The following is a 17,807-nucleotide window of genomic DNA, read 5'->3' as shown; positions in this document are numbered from 1 at the left end:
TTTAATGCTATTGAATTCAATCTCTCCTATATAACATTTGGTTGAGTAGGTGATTTTACACACTGAAAATCCTAACTTTCTCTCTCTCAAAACTTTGCTCAAACTTCCTCCAATTTCTGTGTTCTACTCGTGTTCTAGCTTAGTTCGTCGGGCTCACTTGTTTGAGTGCTCAATATTGAACCGTAGTACGTTTTATCATGAGAAAACTAGACTACAACGCTACTCGCACCTAAGGGGTGTAGCAAATAAGGTTTTAAGGAAAGAGTGTTTCCTTCGACTCGTACTAAACTCTTAACCTTTCTGTTGCTTGTGCTTGTATTTTTCCCTAGAAATAATCTTTTCGTATGATTATTTCGCTACAATAACATTTTCTTATTGGATGTTTAGTCTTCTGATACTTTTGATAATAAGTTAGCGGGATCAACTAATTCATGATACGTAATAATTATAAATCATAGGGGTGGGCGTTTCGGGCTTCGGTTCGATTTTTATTTTTTTTTCGGTTTTAAAAAATTTAAACCATTCGGTTTAACATTAGAGTTCGGTTCGATTTGAAACGGTTCGGTTTTGGTTCGGATTTAATTCGGTTCGGTTTAAGTCCCTAAATTTCAACGTTTCCTAATTTTCCGAACATACTATCACATTATCCATATCTAAAATCTAAACATTATATAACAAAATAGCAATTCGAAGTCCAAATATACTACTAAGTACTAATTGTGAGGTAAATAACAATTGCAGTAAACAACAAAAGCGCAAAGTAGAGAACACTCTATAAAGAAATCAAATAAAAATTTAAGATAAATAACAGTGAGAATAGGAATTAAATGACGGAGCAAGTATCAACGGATTTAGATTTACTTCTTTATTATTATTTTTATGTTGTGTTATTATTATTATTATTATTATTATTATTATTATTATTAAAACCTAACCGTTCAGTTTACAAGAATCCTGAACCGTTCGGTTTTGTATTACTAGTTCGGTTCGGATAAACCGAACCGAATTGCCCACCCCTAATAAATCATATCATAAAATATTTTAGGAGGCAAAAATTTTAAAAGGAAATAAAACATTTTTCATTAAAATTATTTCTTTTTAACTTTTTCTTTTTCTTTTTGCATATAGTAAGTGCACTCTTGACTCTTCTACGCATGAGATGCATCACAGATTCACAGAATTTGCGAAGTAAAAAGGAGGTGGTTGGGGAAACATTTGAGGAAGAAAATCATCTCAAAATAAGAAATGAAAATTTTGAAAATTCCACTACTGATTGAATTTTGAAACAAATAATTACAATGGCTCGGGTCAGGAATTGGTGCTCGAGATCCAGACATTCAATTTTTATCTGGTTCGTCTGCGCTCTTACCTTCTGTACTCTCTTCAATATGACCCTTCGTAATTCTTCAGGTATATTCAATTATGTTTAGTTTTATCGATATTTGTTTGTTATTTTGGAATGTATTAATTCTCCGCCTATAGTGCTTGCGCTCATCTTGTTCTATGTTCTATGAGTAATTTATTTATCCCAATTTGAATTTTTTTTTCTACTGTAGTTCATAATGCACTGTGAAGTGTGTGTCAGTGTGTGTATTTAATAACTGCAATGCTAGGATTCGAAAAGAAGTTAGAACTTTTAGTGATTGTTTAATGCTGAGATGGTAAGTTATAGCTAGATACTAAATAGCGTGATTCTGAAATCATATAATTTTATTTGCTGTTAAATTTGGTTAGTTGGCAAGTTATACCTTTGAATGATTTTGCATTATTAGTTTATTGCTAAAAGGATCAATTTTGGATTAAATTTTAGGATTTCAAACAAAAATTCTGGGAAATTTTCAAAAAAAAAAAAATTGGGTGAAAATTTTATTGTTTGACAGTTTGACCATAAAGGAAAGAAATTTAAATGAACCAGTGAATCTTTATATGGAAATTTTGAATATTGGAGAGACAATGGATTGGAGTTTGGTCTGTTTCCATATTCTGCTGTAGGGCAAAGTGCCAAACTGAATGCTTATAAGGATAAAATTAGAGGAAAAACAGTTCTAATCTTGTTTTTGATTGCATTTCCGCTTATGAATCCTGGTTTTCAATTGTGCTTAATGATAATTTGAATCTTGAAATGAATGCTGGACTAGAAACTTGAGTGATGAGCAATCAAATGGTTACAGAGTGGTCTATCTCGAATTCTGAGAAGAGATTGAGATTGTATGATAAGATGGAGAGGGATTTGGAGGAACATGGAGCCAGTTTCCTTAAACATGGAGAAACTTCTCAATCACTGGCCCTGTCAGATCTGTTCACTCTCAAGGATGGGATTGTCACTCCTGTGCTGAAGGTAAATTTAACTGCCTAATAAGTTAATTGCTCCCAATAGATGAAGACTGTGATTTTGATTTTTCTTTTTAATCTGTAGGCTGCAAACCCCTCTGTACGAGCAAATGTTTTGCACCTGAGCACAGATTATTCTGTTCCTATAGCGTAAGTGTTTCTACACTCTTCTTTCTCTGTACTCCTTCAGAGGCTCAGCAATTTTATTAAATGAAACATAAATAATTACCAGATGCTACCACTTGACAATGTTTTAGATGTTAATGTGCTTATCAAATATGTGTTCTCATCAAGCCATAAGTTATGAAAAGGGCCCCATGTATCAGTGGAGATGTGGGAGACTTGATCTGAAGTTTTGAACCCGGACAAATCCTTGAGAAGGAGATTAGCCTACCACTTACCATGTGTTTGGCCTAGCTTATATGAAGCTTATCTATGTTGGGCCAAATATTAATTGTTGATAAGTAAATAAGAGGAAAAGTCTGTTATTTAAAAATAAAAACTTCTTCTGTAAAATGTTTAGACACTCTTCAAATTTTGAACCTGTTGAAATTCCAAATATCTCCATATGCTGAAAGAGTTATAATTTCTATCTTAATAATTTTTTGTAAATTATTCTAGCTTTGATCATCATTACTAGAAACAGTGATTTACAGTTAGTTTAATATGCAACCAACTTTTCTATTCTAAAATAAAAAAATTTCAATTTATATTCAATGAAACATTTTGGGAACTTTCTGAACATGTATTCAACTAAACCATGAACCCTATACATTATGAAAGTTGCTATTAATTATATGACAAGCTTAAGAAGAGAATGGTTGAAGACATGAAAATATCTACTTTCAATTTGATTGAGAAAATGTTTTATGAATAAATTTAGAGATTTAGAGATGATATCTTGAATACATTTTGAAAAAATCACATTTGATTTCATTTATTTAGAAGAATTTTCTTTCTAGGATTCCTTTGATATAAATCATATAACTAACTTAGCCCCTTTATCGGGATGAATGCAGGGAGGAGGGGTGTCTTCTGATTTCCTTATTTAATTTGTTAAACTTTTGATTGTTCAAATTGTTAAATGTAGCTTCTGATTCTTAAAAGGTTGTCTATGGCCCATTTTCCCCCTACTTATATTAAGCATAAAAGTTTTTCTCCCTTTCACTCTTTCAGTAACATCCCTTTAACAGTTCTATTTGGTTGGAGGTTATCCCCTGCTGGAACTTGGTTCTTCCTTGCATATGTATTAATATTTGTTTGATACTATTACCTTTTAGGGTGGCTGTTAGGTCTATGTTCTCACCATACTTTGAAAGAGGTAAGCGATCTTTTTTAATTATCTTGATGTCTAAACTATTTTGCCCCACTAAATTTTTTGTTCATGTATATGTCTGTGTGTGTTAGATAGATAGCATAACAACCAGGGGTGTACTTGCTAGAAAGATGAGAAGAATTTTGTTGTATTACTCATGTCTCAATGGAGAGACAACATACAAATTGTTACGATTCAGAAAATCAGGGCAAGAAATTAGGAGATTGATTAATTGATTCTAAAATATCTTTGTTATTTGAATTGACTTATTTCCTTTTATAGGTAGTGAATAATTATGGTAAGGAGCCTTAATTCTAAGTAAAAGTGTAAAACAAATGGTAACAACATATATACAAACTACTCTAATAAAGGAAAGAACTAATTAGCTTAATTCTTTCCTCAAAATTGGGAAACTAAAAATCAAGAAATAGAGTCGTAGTAGAAATTGATAATCACCACCCATCTCTCATTTATTCCCAAAATAAATTCCCTAACTTTCACCCTACTATTCAACACTTCTCCTCAAGCTACAGAATATATATCATGTAATCCCAACTTGCAAATTATGTCTTCAAAGTTAGGTCTTGTTGTCTTGGTAGAGCTTTGGTGAGGATGTTTGCAATTTGTTGCTTGGTAGGAATGTAGTTCAATTTAATAGTCTCACTAGTCACCATCTCTGTGATGAAATGTCGATCAATGTCAATGTGCTTAGTCCTATCATGATGACCAGGATTCTTTGCTATGCTAATAGCTGCCTAATTGTCAAACATCATTAGAATAGGAGATTAGGAGATGAACTCACTTGTCCCAGTTCACTAAGAACCCTTTTTATCCAATGCCCTTCACAAATTCCTTGTGCTAGTGCTCTTTACTCGACTTCTACATTGTTTTTGGCTACCACTAATTGATTTTTACTCCTCTATGTAACAAGATTACCCCAAACAAAATAACAATACCTAGAAGTTGACCGTCTATCAGTGATGTCTATTGCCCAATCAGCATCTGTGTACATTTCAATGTCACGATTCTCTATCTTTCTGAAAAATAAGCTTTTCCCTGGTGTCATCTTCAAGTATCTAAGAATTCTTTAGATTGCCTCCATGTATCTCTTTGTAGGGTTGTGCATGAATTGACTCACAACACTCGTTGCAAAACCAATGTATGGTAGAGTGTGTGAAAGATAAATCAAGCATCCAACAAGTCGTTGATACTCCTCCCTATCTACCGTTGTGCTTTCTTTCTTAGTGCCAAGTTTCTTTTGACTATCCATAGGAGTATCAACTAGCTTACATCCAAGCATGCTAGTTTCCTTAAGAAGATCTAAAATGTATTTCCTTTGATTTTGCAAAAAAAAGAAAAATGTATTTCCTTTGAGAAACAATAATGCCTTTCCTTGATCTAGCCACTTCCATCAAAAGGAAATATTCTAGATTTCCAATATCTTTTAACTTCAAATTCTTTTGACAAACACTTCTTCAAATTCTATAATTCTTCCACATCATTCCCAGAGAGAATAATATCATTGACATTGACTATCATTACAACAATTTTCCCTGTATGAGATTTCTTAACAAACAAAGTATGATCTGCTTGACCCTGTATATAGCCAAGCTTCAAAATCACCTTTGTGAATCTGCCAAACCAAGCTTGGTGTAATTGTTTAAGTCCATACAAGGACTTCTTGAGTTTGCAAACTTGATTCTTTTCCAAACCTTCTTCGGAGCCAGTTGGGATTTCTATGTAGACTTCCTCCTCAAGGTCACCATTTAGAAAAGCATTTTTATGTCCATCTGTTACAGGTACCAATCTTGGGTGATAGCCAATGACCATATTTTTATGTCCAACTGTTACAAGTACCAACTCTTCATTGACCATATTTCTTTCTAGTTTAGAGACAGAGTTGGCGAACCTTTGTGGTCGGAGTGGCCTTGGGCATTGGTTGCGTAGATGACCGGGTTCTCCACAATTGTAACAAACCCTCTGTCCTCCTCAACCTCCTCCGCGCCCTGCTAAAGCCACCACGTCCCCTGAACTGGCTTCCTCGATCACTCGCACTCTCATCACCATTATCTCCCTGTGATAAAAAGACATGTTTCTCCGACATACCATCAGTATTAGGATTACTTGATATATTTTGAACCATAGCGAAAACTTGGTCTATTGACTCAATTCCTTATTCCCGAGCAACTGGGATTTCATAACATCATACTCCTTATCGAACCCAGAAATCCAACTAAAGACATGCAACTGATCACGTTGCTTTTTCATTTTATCCACATCATTCATAATCGGCATAGCAATACACAATGCCTCACTCGCACTTTTGAAGTCATAATAATAGTCCCTGATGTCTCGCCCTTTTTGAGATGGGCGATGAACATCCTGAAACAACTTATTCAACTTTCTCAAATTGTTTGCCTGGCTAAACCATTTATTTACTAATTCTCATACCTCCATAGTTCTACAATGTTGCATGGATAAAATTATTTTCCAATCAATGCAGTTTAGTATACGTGATAATAGGACTTTATTGTCTTTCTTCCATTCTTGGGCTTCAGTAGGTTCTACTGGACACGTTTCAGTTAAATGTCCGTCTTTACCCATACCTCCCAAGTTAATCTCAACTAAAAACTTCCATTTGCCAAAATTGGATCCATCTGGTGCCAACTACACATCAATCAATTTAGATGGGGTTGACACCTCAGTAATGGTCCTAACTTTTGCCATAGTATTTCGGTAAAACAAAGGAAATCGCTACAATACCTTATTACACAACTACTTCAGACCTACTCGGCTTACCGAGATGAGCCTGCCGGTACCAGCCTTGACCAGAACAATGCACACGCGCCGGCACGTGGCGTCAAAGCCCCTAGACTGCGCGGCACGTGGAGACTCCGGTGGCTGCTATGCTTCTTCGGATGGCGTCTCCTCCTTACTTCGACTAAAGCCCACTACCCACTCACCTCAGTCTCGCTCTGATACCATGTGGACTACGAGTATATAGTGTATTGAGTGTGTATAAACTGATGCACTACAACCTATACAAGAAGCCTATATATACATTCTAACAGCAGGACTCAACGGCTCAACCACTCATTTGAATTTCAAAATGAGTAGCTGAGAGTTTATTCCTAACAACCTTCTAACATCTCTCTCTATATGTGTGTGTGTGTGTGTGTGTGTGTATTTATATGTATGCATGTATATGTATATATCTGTTTGTATGTATGTATATTGAGGCAATTAGCTTTTATACTTAGTTGAAGAAATAAATTTTTACATACTGCATCTCTTTTTCACATGTTGTGATGCTTATTTGTTTTCTTCTTAGCAATTTGGTTTCAGAACTCCAGTATATACCACTGTAGCATGTTTCATGCCTCACACCATGTTGCACCGGTCCCTGCCTCAGAAGCAGAGGTAGATATGCTTATGGATCTGATGCCTTTATTTCCTTTCATCTCTTTGATACATTGTTTTTATAGCACTATGCCCCTCATGGTCTCTCAGATTGAAGCTGAAGCAGATTCTGTTGAAGCAGTTGCAAAGGCCAGCTGTCCATTAGATGTTGTTCTAGACAGGGTGGTTCTCACCTCAACTGGTGTACTTATTGGCTGCTGGCAGGTCTTTTTATGAAATTCTTTTCTTCCATGAAAGCTAATTATTTGAAGTTAATGAAAAGTTGCACTTTATATTCTTGAAAGGCAAATATCATTGCTGCCGAATGTCCTTGCCCTCAAGTCTTTTATTTTGTTTCCCTTTCAGTTTCATAATTTAGAGGACCTTCATAAAAAGGTGCCTCAGTGATGCACATTTAAGGGCCTAATTCTTAAGGAATATTCATTTGAGGATTTGATCCTTGCTCTAGGCTTGTTAAGACTATTTCTCTGTCTGAATGCATGCCTGCCTATGTGTCTCTCTGTTGTATGTCTCAATCTTTGGTGGGTATTTTTCAACATTTTTTATGTCTTTGAACATATCATCTAGTCCATTTACTTTCAGTGGAAACTTCAATAGCAACCCATTGTAAAAGTGATTTTTCTACCGTTTCTGTGGGGTGCCACCTTGGGGTCTCTTGATATTTCTGATTTGGTAGTTGGAGATGGCAGGTTTTTATTGCTAGACATATTACATGCTGATTGTGATGACTGTTATGTCAGAGGTAGATTATCCAAAAATCTATAGAAGCTACAGTTAAATTTGTCTCCTCCACTGAGACAAGCTAAAAGACTAGCATATTGAATATCTCTAGTTAAACAATAAATCCTATCTCAGTCTATGTAAAGTCACCTTAATTCTTTATTAACCTCCCCGCCGTTTTTTTTTTTTTTTGGCTCATTTCATTTTCTGACTTCACGATTTGAGGCTGCTTAAGTTGCTTTTTCTTTTTGTGTTCTTCAATAGTCAGTAATGCAATTTGAGGCTATGTGCTGGCTTAAGTGAGTTGTACAGGACAAATTGGTATACATGATTTTCCAGTTTGGTGATAGCAATTGTGTAGAGAAGTAAGATTTAATGGTTCATGAGATAACAAAATATTTTTCAATGCATTTTGTTACAGGTTGTCTCTGGTACCGATCCTGTAACTATACGTGAGAAGCTGAGAAGTGCTCTTCCCCATGCACCAGAGAAGCAATTTGTAAGTGCTACATAAGCACTTAATTCCTTATTACTCTATAGAAGCTAACGTTATACACACTATCCATGAGCAGCATCAAATAATGTAATTTGACGAACCTTAATAAGCGGTCCCAGTAAATACTGCATAGCGATTATAAATGTTGTGTCTTCACTCCTCAGTAATTTTTCTTTTCCATTAAGACTGGGCTATTACTTTCAACTTGATAAAATATATTTTCACAATTTAGACTTTTATGTTATAAAACGAGATTTTATCATGCCATCCATTTATCAAGCATACCTCCAACTGTGCTTGGCAACCATTGGCTTACTTTAGATATTGGTTGTTAGCAGATAAATGTCAGCGGAATGGTATAACCTGCTTAACTGGTCAATTTTTTTATTTTTTTATTTAATTTGGCAAAAGGGTCAAATAATTCATTGAGCTACACACAGAAATACAAATAGGCTCCCTTAACTGAAAAAATAAAAAAGTGCAATTCAACCACTGAATAAGTTAAAATCATGCAATTATACCATTATGACCGGTTATTCAGGTTAATTGCCAGTTAATTCGCTTATGCTGCATTTTTATCATTTTTAAAATATTTTAACATCCATTTTTATTTAGATCAACATTTTTATTTATTCATTATCAATAAGATTAATGTTTAAAACAATATTCTTATTAATATTTATGTTAATTTGTGAAAAAGAAAATTAAAATTATTGTTCAAAGTTTATGATATGTTAAGAATATTGTTTTAAACATTAATTTTGTTGGTAATGAAGAAATAAAAATGTTGACATGGATAATAATTTTTTAATATATATATATATATATATATATAAGGATAGAAATGCCACAAACAAATTAACTTGAAGAACCTGCCATAATAATGGTATAATTGCATGAGTTTTACTTGTTCAAAGGCTCAATTGCACGTCTTTTTAGTTCAGTGGCCTAGTTGCATTTCTGCGTGTGGTTTGATGCCTTATTTGTCTCCTTTTCCTTTTCTTTTTTAAATGAATGATCAAGAAAACTATGTGCTTCCTAGAATTTAACATGCATATAATTGTCATTGTTTTTGCAACAGTACGATGCTGCTATTCTTCACACATCATTTGCAAGGCTTTTGGGTCCTCCTACTAATTTGCCTGAGGTAGTTATCTGCAGCATGAAATTTTCTCTCCATTTGTTTTTTACCTCATGGTGCTGCTAATATGATTTACCAGCTACCAACTTGTGGCTTTATCTCAGTTACAATGTATCTGTAAAATCATAAAATTGGGGAAATAATGCAGCATTGTATTTGAATTCATCTGCTCTTAGTTATAATACAAACATGCTAGAAGGACACTTGTAGATATCACTACCCTGGAAGATGGGTATTTGCAATTTCTAAGATTATGAAGGAAAATACTTACTGATCAAGTGTCCCGAAAACAAATTTTCCCGATCAACTGTGTCCCTAAATTTTGAATTAGCACTCCAACTAAAATTTTTAACTTTGTGATTTCCCTGTGGAGTATATTTGTTAATTAAAATAACATAAATGTGGGTTTTCTAGTTTGTATTACTAATTGCTTTGCACAGTCTTAATATGAACTGCCCTGATTCATCACCATCATTATAGTCCAAGCAATATTATTGTTTCTAAAGTTTTGATTGAACCACTTGATGCCATGCAGAATGGGGGATTTTAATTGTTCTGAGATTGTCATTTTTTACTTTTTTTTGACATTATATTCTGCAGGAAGCAAAAAATCTCTCTGTGCTCGAATTTTTCCATGAGCTTGTAACTAGATTAAACAGCCAAATTCGTGGATTTAAGGTATTCCTCCTATAAACCTTTGTGTATCAACGGTTTTGATGCACCCCTTTATATTATGTTTTCAAGGTTAAAACTGATTTTGCCTGAAATAGACAACTGATGTTAACTTTGGCAATGACCAAGCATGGAACTTTTCTTCAAGAAAGTTAGAAACAGTCCTCATACCTTTTTATCAATTTATTTATACATTTAATTCAACCTTGAGCTTTTTAGGCGACAATCACTGAGCTCTGGTATGTAGAAGAGCATGATTTGCTGGCGCTTGCGCTTGATGGAAGTATGACGATTCGCAAGTTTAAACTAGGTTGTTCAAAAGCCTGATGGTATTTGCGTTTCAACAAGCAGGAGTTTTCCCCCCGACAGATATGCATCCTCGTTATCTCTACAATTATGTCGTACTGAGATTATAGTTTGCGTGTGCATATATATGTATGTATATACTGCTACACCAATAACCAGTTCTGAAGCACATATGGAGTTATGCATATCAAGATTGAAGCTCATGAAAGCTTGAAGCAATGGAATTGAATGTTCCAGGTGGTAATTTGTGCAAAAATACTGTGTTTTTAGAGCTCAATCCGGAACTCGTGAAGGGCTACATGCCTACATATATCATATATGCTGAGAAAAAACTTTCATGGGATATAATTTTGTTCCACTCACTTCCACCATTGTAAAAAAGTATGTTATTAAAATGTTTTTCAAAAAAAGTACTCCGTATGTTATTAAAATAATTATCTGGGTGTAATGAGAGAGATGAATGATCAAACACTAGTAGCATAAAATCACTTTATTATACGGAGTAAGTTTTAAATATTCTTCGTACAAGTGATGGCATACAAAAAGATGATACTATAATTAACTAGAGAAATATCTTTTGTTTTATAAATAACCCAATGATTCTTTTTCATATATATATATAAATATAAATATATATATGTTCCCGCTTGTCCATGTGGTCACTCACTATTAGGTATGCATCACTATGTGTTCAGAAATACATCATTAAGTGTGGCGCATTTTTTTTTTATATATATGTGGTGCATTTGTGCATTTCATTCTGGTGCATTTCTTATCACTGTGTAGTGCATTTATGCATACCTAATAATAAGTTAAAAATACTTATTTTGATTACATTGAAAATAACCATTTTTATTTGATATTAATTAACTTTGATATTTAAAAAATATACCAAGTATATGCTTTTAATTTTTGTGTTGGACATTAATTTAATAGCTCAATGTATGCTTTATAACTAGTAGATACATAAGAAATAGCAATAATTTGACAAGTAAAATCAAGCAAGCTCTTGTTATTGAGGTAATTTACAACCAAGATGAAATCAAATAGCATTACTAAAATCTCCTCATTGGAACTCTTCGCAACCTCTATCCGAACTAATATGGCCACTAGGTAGTTCTCGTATAAAGTTGAACTAGAAACCTTATACCAAATCAATTGGGGTTATCCCTAAGTATAATGATTACATCTAATATTATTGAAAATAAATTTTATTAGTACCAAGTACAATTAGGTATTTTTTTTAAAATCATTTTAATATTACACAAATGTCATCGTATTTTAATTAATCAACATTGCTATCAATTGGCATTGCTATATATTAGGTTGACTAGTATTTTGTACGTGCGATGTCCGAAAACTTATGCCCAATATTAAAATATTAATAAATACAAATAAGTAAAATGTATAATTCAAATTATATATACACAAATAATATATGTATTTTATACACACATATATGATTTACCATTCATAGAAATTTAATTAAAATATAATCAACCATTAAATTAATTATATAATAATTTTAATAAAGTGACAATTAAAGAATAGGAAAAAGATATGATAGATATAGGTGTATGGTAATAATGATGGAGTTAAAAGTAACGGTGTAAGGTTAGTTTTGTATAACAAGAATGTAGTAGGGACAATTGTGTCTAATAACATTGAAATGTACAACATTTAAAGTAAAATGTACACATTTATTAGCATCCAAAAAGAGGGACATAAATCAAGGATATAACTTTGATTGAGACTTATTATGTTTTTAGATATAGATTATCAGTAGATATTATCTAGTTATTTGATAAAGTTGTTACGAATTTATTTACTAGTATTTAATTTCTAATATGATAAAAAATAATATCTAAACTCAATAAAAAATTACAATAAATATTAAATATACTCCGTAAATAATATCTATAATTTACAACTAATGACAATTCAAATGGATATAATATTAATAAATTAGTATAAATTAATTTTATCGTAAATATTTTATTTTATTACTAAATAAATAGATGAGTAAATGTAAAAATGTCATAGGGCTTAATTTGGTTAAATTTATAATTAAAAATTAAATATAAAATTTTCACAATAATTAAAAACTAAAATTAAATTTTTTTTTTATATTATTAGTTGTTTTTTTGGGTATATAAAACTTTCTAAGATATTGCCAAAGGCAAAGCGGTCTGTTTCTTGCTTTGACTCTTTGGGAGATGATTACTCGAGTGGGAAGCGTGTGTTAAGCATGTGAATGCCACAAGCTTCTTGCATACGTACCATATAATCCACATGCTCTTTATATTTTCTTTTCATACGTTTTTGGTAAGGATGACAATACGTTGCATTTTTTATGGTGCTCATAATGTCTTGTACACTTACAATATCATATTTTGTTAATATTATATAATTTATATTGTTGGGTGAGACCGTCTCACGAATCTTTATTCGTAAAGTGATTTTCTAAAAATAATTTAATTTTTTAATTTGTACTGAAGGTCAGAAAATTATCTCTTTTTTTTTCTTTTTTTTTTGTTTAGCTAATAGTTAAGAGATTATATTATTTTTTGTTTGGTTCATTTTCTTAAAAATGAACATAATAATAATAATAATAATAATAATAATAATAATAATAATAATAATAATCTGGAAACTTTAGTGGTCAAGAGGCATAGCTATGACTCTCCCAAGTGAGAGGTCACATGTTGTTGAGAAAAAGATATGAGAGAGTAGATAAATACGGGAAAATAATAATCTAGAAAATTTCTTTCCTACTAAAAAATCTTAGAAGACATTTTCCGTCAAATTGTGCTTTTTTCCCATTGATCAAAATGAATATTTTCTTTGAATACCCAAACACGAAAAGATATGGAAAATGACTTTCGGAAGTAATTTTTTGGGTTTTCAAACCGGACCCTTAAATCAAAATGTAATATTAGGGATCAAATAGTTACTTATGAGGAAAAATGTAATACTTATGAAAAATTCAACCCGTCTCACGGATGAGAATCCGGTCTCATAGAACCTTTTGTCTAGATTGTTAGGATTTGTATCAGTAATGTTAAGTATAATCATATACAACATACTTGATTATAAATGATAAATTTATTAGCTGAAAGAAAATTAAAGATTTAAAACTTAATGAAAAAAATTCTCAAAAAAAATTAATGAAAAAAAGAAAAATCAAACATTTAAATACAATTATGCATAACAATTATATTACAACTTTTAAAATTTGACTAATCAACATCAAACATTTACATTCTGTAATATTTATAATTTTAAATCGAAGAAAAAAAAATTCAAAACTAACCCGAATTTTGAGATTGCACACAAATTATATATAAAAAAAATTTGCAACATAACATCATTTTAAAAAAATATAATGTATAAAAATATATACTATATACAACTAATTAAACTATTTTACAAATATTTTACACCTATAAAAACATGCTCAAATATTATAACTACCAATTTATACTTTAACCAAAAGAACTGAATTATTTTTAAGGTTAGTTACTATAATTGTCATAAAATACCAAGGTTGGTTAAATGTTTGAATATAATTATCACAAAACACAAAAAAAATTAAGTTTTTTTTTTCGTCAATAAACTTATATGATATTATCAACACTAGCGACTGAAGTAGAAAACAATTCCATGTATAATACAACATCATAGACTAGAAGCACAACAAATATAAAATTGAACCACTATTCGATGAGTAAAAATGTAATTTTTTTTAATTACTTGATAAAGAGTTGTTTCTATAATCAATTTTTTAAAAATAAAAAATTATTTGTGCTTCAATATGTATATATATATATATATATATATATATATATATATATATATATATATATGTGGGCGTATACAATATTGTAATAGAGTCAATACTATTAAAAAATGAGTTTATAGTTTTTATTTTCTTTACTCTAATTGTTAACTTCTACTCATATGAAGTGCATCAATCATCCAATTTAAAAAAAAAATGGATCAAAGCTTGTACGGGATTAATTTATTGATTCAGTAGGTAGTATTTGAGAGAAGAAATTAAAATTCGGTAATGACAATGTGAGAATTTCGTCTAAAATGGACAAATCATTTGTACGCAGTATGCACCAACTTGCGTGTCTGTCTTTGGAGTTGGAGATTCAACCTCCGAGAGAAGAAAATAAAAGAATGATAATATTTTTTAAATTTTGTAATAAAAAATATATAGTGAACGTCATAGTCCATTATGTTTTGATTTTTGGGATAATGCAAATTTGAGTCGGAAGCAAGAGCACAAGGCGTCCACGTGCGCGTCACACTGTTCAACTCGTCCCACCCTTTGCTTTCTCTCACGGTAGGTGGTCGCCACACGCCCCATATACCCCACCCCCCACTCCCTCGCAATTGCAATTCTTCTTCCTCAAACGCAATTTCTCAAACACAAAAATTACAACTCACCAGGTATCTATTCCGATTCAGTTTCATGGAATATTTTTTTGTTGTAGCTACTTCTGTGTCATTTTCTTGTTATTACATCGAGTTTTGACCTGCAATTCGCGTTTCGGATTCTCGATTTTCGATTCTCTTCATAGCCGTGCTTTTGATGTGTATAATTATATGGATTTGTGGTGTTTTCTAGCTCTATAATCTTTACCGAGATTCAATCTTGCTGCTTGTTGATTACTGAGCTGATGATACCCAGTTTTGACGAAGATTTTTGTTTTTATTAATTTATGGGGTTAGTTGAGGCTTTTGGATAGTTGAATCCATCGCATTGGAAGTTGAAACATGGAGTCTGAAAGACTGGCGGCACCTGCAGTTGAAAAGGGCACCACTCCTGCTGCGCCATCACCAAATGGGTTAGTGCCTAAACAGTGATTCGTGGTTGAAATTATTGATTTTTCGTGTCAATCAGTGGAACTTTTTGAAAATTTTCATTATATATTTCGATATGATTCTGATCACTGGTTGTTGCGCTGCTTGGATCTGTAATTGTATTGGATTTTGATCAGAGCATTTGTTTTTTTGGTCATTTATGTAGTCCTTTGAGATGTTCTAAAAGCTGTGACTCTGCAGATCTGGGCTTGGCATTGACAAGAAGAGTAAGGGGAAAGTGCCTAAAAGAGTTCACAAAGCTGAGAGAGAGAAGATGAAGCGTGAGCATTTAAATGACCTCTTTCTTTCCTTGGCTAATGCTTTAGGTATTATCCTATTCTAAATCCCTCTTTTTGTTTAATTATGCTTGAAATTTTCTAGCATGGTCTTTTTACTTCTCCCAAAAGATTCAATCTCCCACGCCAAGAGCTCTCACACCCCGGTCCAACAGAGCACCTGAGGATGCAAATCACGGTAGCCTTAGTACATAAGGCCAAATGCCCGTGCATACAAGGATTTGTCCGCGTTAGACATAATGCCCACACTGTCACTGTTGGGTTTCAAACCTTCCAAGCCAGGCCAATTGTCGGTGCACACAAAGATCTGTCCACTTTGGGCATAATGCCCACACTGTCACTTGAGCTTTGAACCTCGGTCTCTAGCACTAAATGCCGGTGTGCACAAGGGATCTGCCCACTTTGGGCATAATGCCCACAATGCTGGTGCGCACAAGGGATCTGTCCACTTTGGGCATAATGCCCACACTGTCCTTCCGAGTTTCGAACCTTGATCTCTTTTCCTAAATACTATCTACTGAACCAGTGAGCTAAATCCGTGCGGGCTAGCATCTTGTTTTTTGCTCAAGTCATTTGATGTTCTCCATTCTCTGGTGCATTTATACAACTTTCTTAGGTTTAAGCTGTAAAATGAATATAAAACTTTAGGCCTTTGTTGCTGCAGAAATGCCTGAACAAATCAACGGAAAGGCCTCGATATTGAACGGAGCCATTCAAAGTGTAAAGGAATTATTAGCGCAGATTGAGCAGCTCCGAAGAGGAAATGCAACTCTGTTGTCTGAGTCACAATATGTATGTCTTTTACCATAGACTCGTAACCGTATGCTTTTTTCATTTCCAAAAAGCAATTTTCAACATCTTTGTCACATGGCCCTAACATAACATTTCATTTCTGTGCAGGTGAGCATGGAGAAAACAGAGCTGCAAGACGAGAATTGTGCTTTGGTGGATCAAATTGGCAAGCTGCAAAGTGAGATCAAGGAGAGAAGAGTGGAGTTGAGTCTCGATCTGAATCTAGCTCCCCCTGAATGTCAGCAACCAAGTACTTCAGAAACTGCATTTCAAATTACAAATCCGGTATATGTTGTCCCCCAAGTATACCCGCTCCCCGGTGCTGCACAACCTGCCCCTATGCCACCTCCCGTGAGCAAACCCCTTCCTAGATATCCGACTCTAGCCGATGCGTGGCCATCTCAGATTCTTGAAAAGCAAGGAGATTTAGGATTGTAGCAGGTAGAGGTATCTCAATACCTCGTATACTCAAGCAGGCATGTACAACATTACTTTTCTCTTAACTTCTCACAGCATTATCTATCTATCTATATACTTACACACACATATTTCAGTATATTGATAGAATATTCAACACACAAGTCTAAATGATAATTGAGTAGGGGATCATTCTCTTAACAACAGTAGTGCTTGTGCTTATTCCTTATACTTGGTGAATTTAATTCAGTCTATCTTAGCCTTAGAAAGCTGCTTAACAACAATAGAGTGATATTTGAACTTAAAACGTCTTGCTTTGACGCCTGATTCGTATGCCAAATTGATTACATCTGTGTTGGATACTTGATACCAAGCACAATAGTAGGATTTGCAAAACGAAAGCCATAATTTCACCTAGAGCTCTTGAGATTTCTAACAATCACTTATGAACTCCCTTCTGTTTCATATTCATATCTATTCCACCTTGTGTTTTTCTTTAACTCTTTTTCTTTTGTTTCATATTTACATCTATTCACCTCGTTAACTTTTGTTTCTTAATGTAATACAGTTAGTGCAACATTACTAATTGATGCACTAAATTTATGCATCATCTAATTATATTACATCTAAGGGTTAGTTATTGAAATTATTTAAAGTTATTAGTTGGTGTCACTTGACCACATAGGTGTGGGTGGGGATATGATGCCAATTATATCCGCTCTCCACAGGTTACTATAATGGGGAGTAAAATTTTATAAAGAGTTGTCATCATTTTAGTCTGTCAACTATAACTATTATTCATTTCTCACATTTTACCATATTTGGTGCACAAGTATGTTTTTGTTGTCACATTTGATCTTTGCTAACCAAATCTATGGTAACTAGTTGCTGAAAAATGTAAATTTTCTCTCATATGTGGTCCTTACAACTTACAAGGAAAAATCATCCATTCAAATACAAAATACATAACACTATAACTATAATCTGCCCCAAATGACAAATTTTTCATTATACTATAACTAACAATGC

The 17,807-nt window shown here is 33.0% G+C and overlaps 2 protein-coding genes across 5 annotated transcripts; both read left to right on the top strand.

Annotated features, from left to right (window-relative positions):
• The first annotated feature begins 1,170 nt into the window (after nt 1-1,170).
• LOC116011145 lies at nt 1,171-10,811 on the top strand. 4 transcript variants are annotated; one of them, XM_031250664.1, is made up of 10 exons: nt 1,171-1,410; nt 2,172-2,338; nt 2,417-2,481; nt 3,612-3,652; nt 6,978-7,066; nt 7,157-7,270; nt 8,208-8,285; nt 9,364-9,429; nt 10,024-10,101; nt 10,315-10,811. In XM_031250664.1, the coding sequence occupies exons 1-10, from the start codon at nt 1,299-1,301 to the stop codon at nt 10,420-10,422; spliced, it is 918 nt and encodes a 305-aa protein (XP_031106524.1). In that variant the 5' UTR covers nt 1,171-1,298; the 3' UTR covers nt 10,423-10,811. The 4 variants fall into 4 exon arrangements, with proteins under 4 accessions (XP_031106524.1, XP_031106525.1, XP_031106527.1 ...); XM_031250665.1 differs by having other exon boundaries at nt 10,307-10,811; XM_031250667.1 differs by having other exon boundaries at nt 1,212-1,351; nt 2,139-2,338.
• A 3,930-nt stretch (nt 10,812-14,741) lies between these two features.
• On the top strand, nt 14,742-17,040 carry LOC116008978 (transcription factor bHLH47-like). The gene is made up of 5 exons (XM_031248723.1): nt 14,742-14,859; nt 15,142-15,257; nt 15,475-15,599; nt 16,234-16,361; nt 16,470-17,040. The coding sequence occupies exons 2-5, from the start codon at nt 15,187-15,189 to the stop codon at nt 16,797-16,799; spliced, it is 654 nt and encodes a 217-aa protein (XP_031104583.1). The 5' UTR covers nt 14,742-14,859; nt 15,142-15,186; the 3' UTR covers nt 16,800-17,040.
• The last annotated feature ends 767 nt before the right edge of the window (nt 17,041-17,807 follow it).

This window comes from Ipomoea triloba, chromosome 2, assembly GCF_003576645.1.
Source record: "Ipomoea triloba cultivar NCNSP0323 chromosome 2, ASM357664v1".
Lineage (NCBI taxonomy): Eukaryota > Viridiplantae > Streptophyta > Magnoliopsida > Solanales > Convolvulaceae > Ipomoea > Ipomoea triloba.
Note: the sequence above shows the minus strand (reverse complement) of the source record. Positions and strands in the feature narration are given on the sequence as shown.

Excerpts from the sequence above, each read along its gene's own strand:
- LOC116011145 (XM_031250664.1), top strand. The coding sequence starts at position 1,299 with ATGGCTCGGGTCAGGAATTGGTGCTCGAGATCCAGACATTCAATTTTT. Across the intron at positions 1,411-2,171 it reads GACCCTTCGTAATTCTTCAG|AGTGGTCTATCTCGAATTCT; the intron begins GTATATTCAATT and ends AAATGGTTACAG. Across the intron at positions 9,430-10,023 it reads CTCCTACTAATTTGCCTGAG|GAAGCAAAAAATCTCTCTGT; the intron begins GTAGTTATCTGC and ends TATATTCTGCAG.
- LOC116008978 (XM_031248723.1), top strand. The coding sequence starts at position 15,187 with ATGGAGTCTGAAAGACTGGCGGCACCTGCAGTTGAAAAGGGCACCACT. Across the intron at positions 15,258-15,474 it reads GCTGCGCCATCACCAAATGG|ATCTGGGCTTGGCATTGACA; the intron begins GTTAGTGCCTAA and ends GTGACTCTGCAG. Across the intron at positions 15,600-16,233 it reads TTCCTTGGCTAATGCTTTAG|AAATGCCTGAACAAATCAAC; the intron begins GTATTATCCTAT and ends TTGTTGCTGCAG.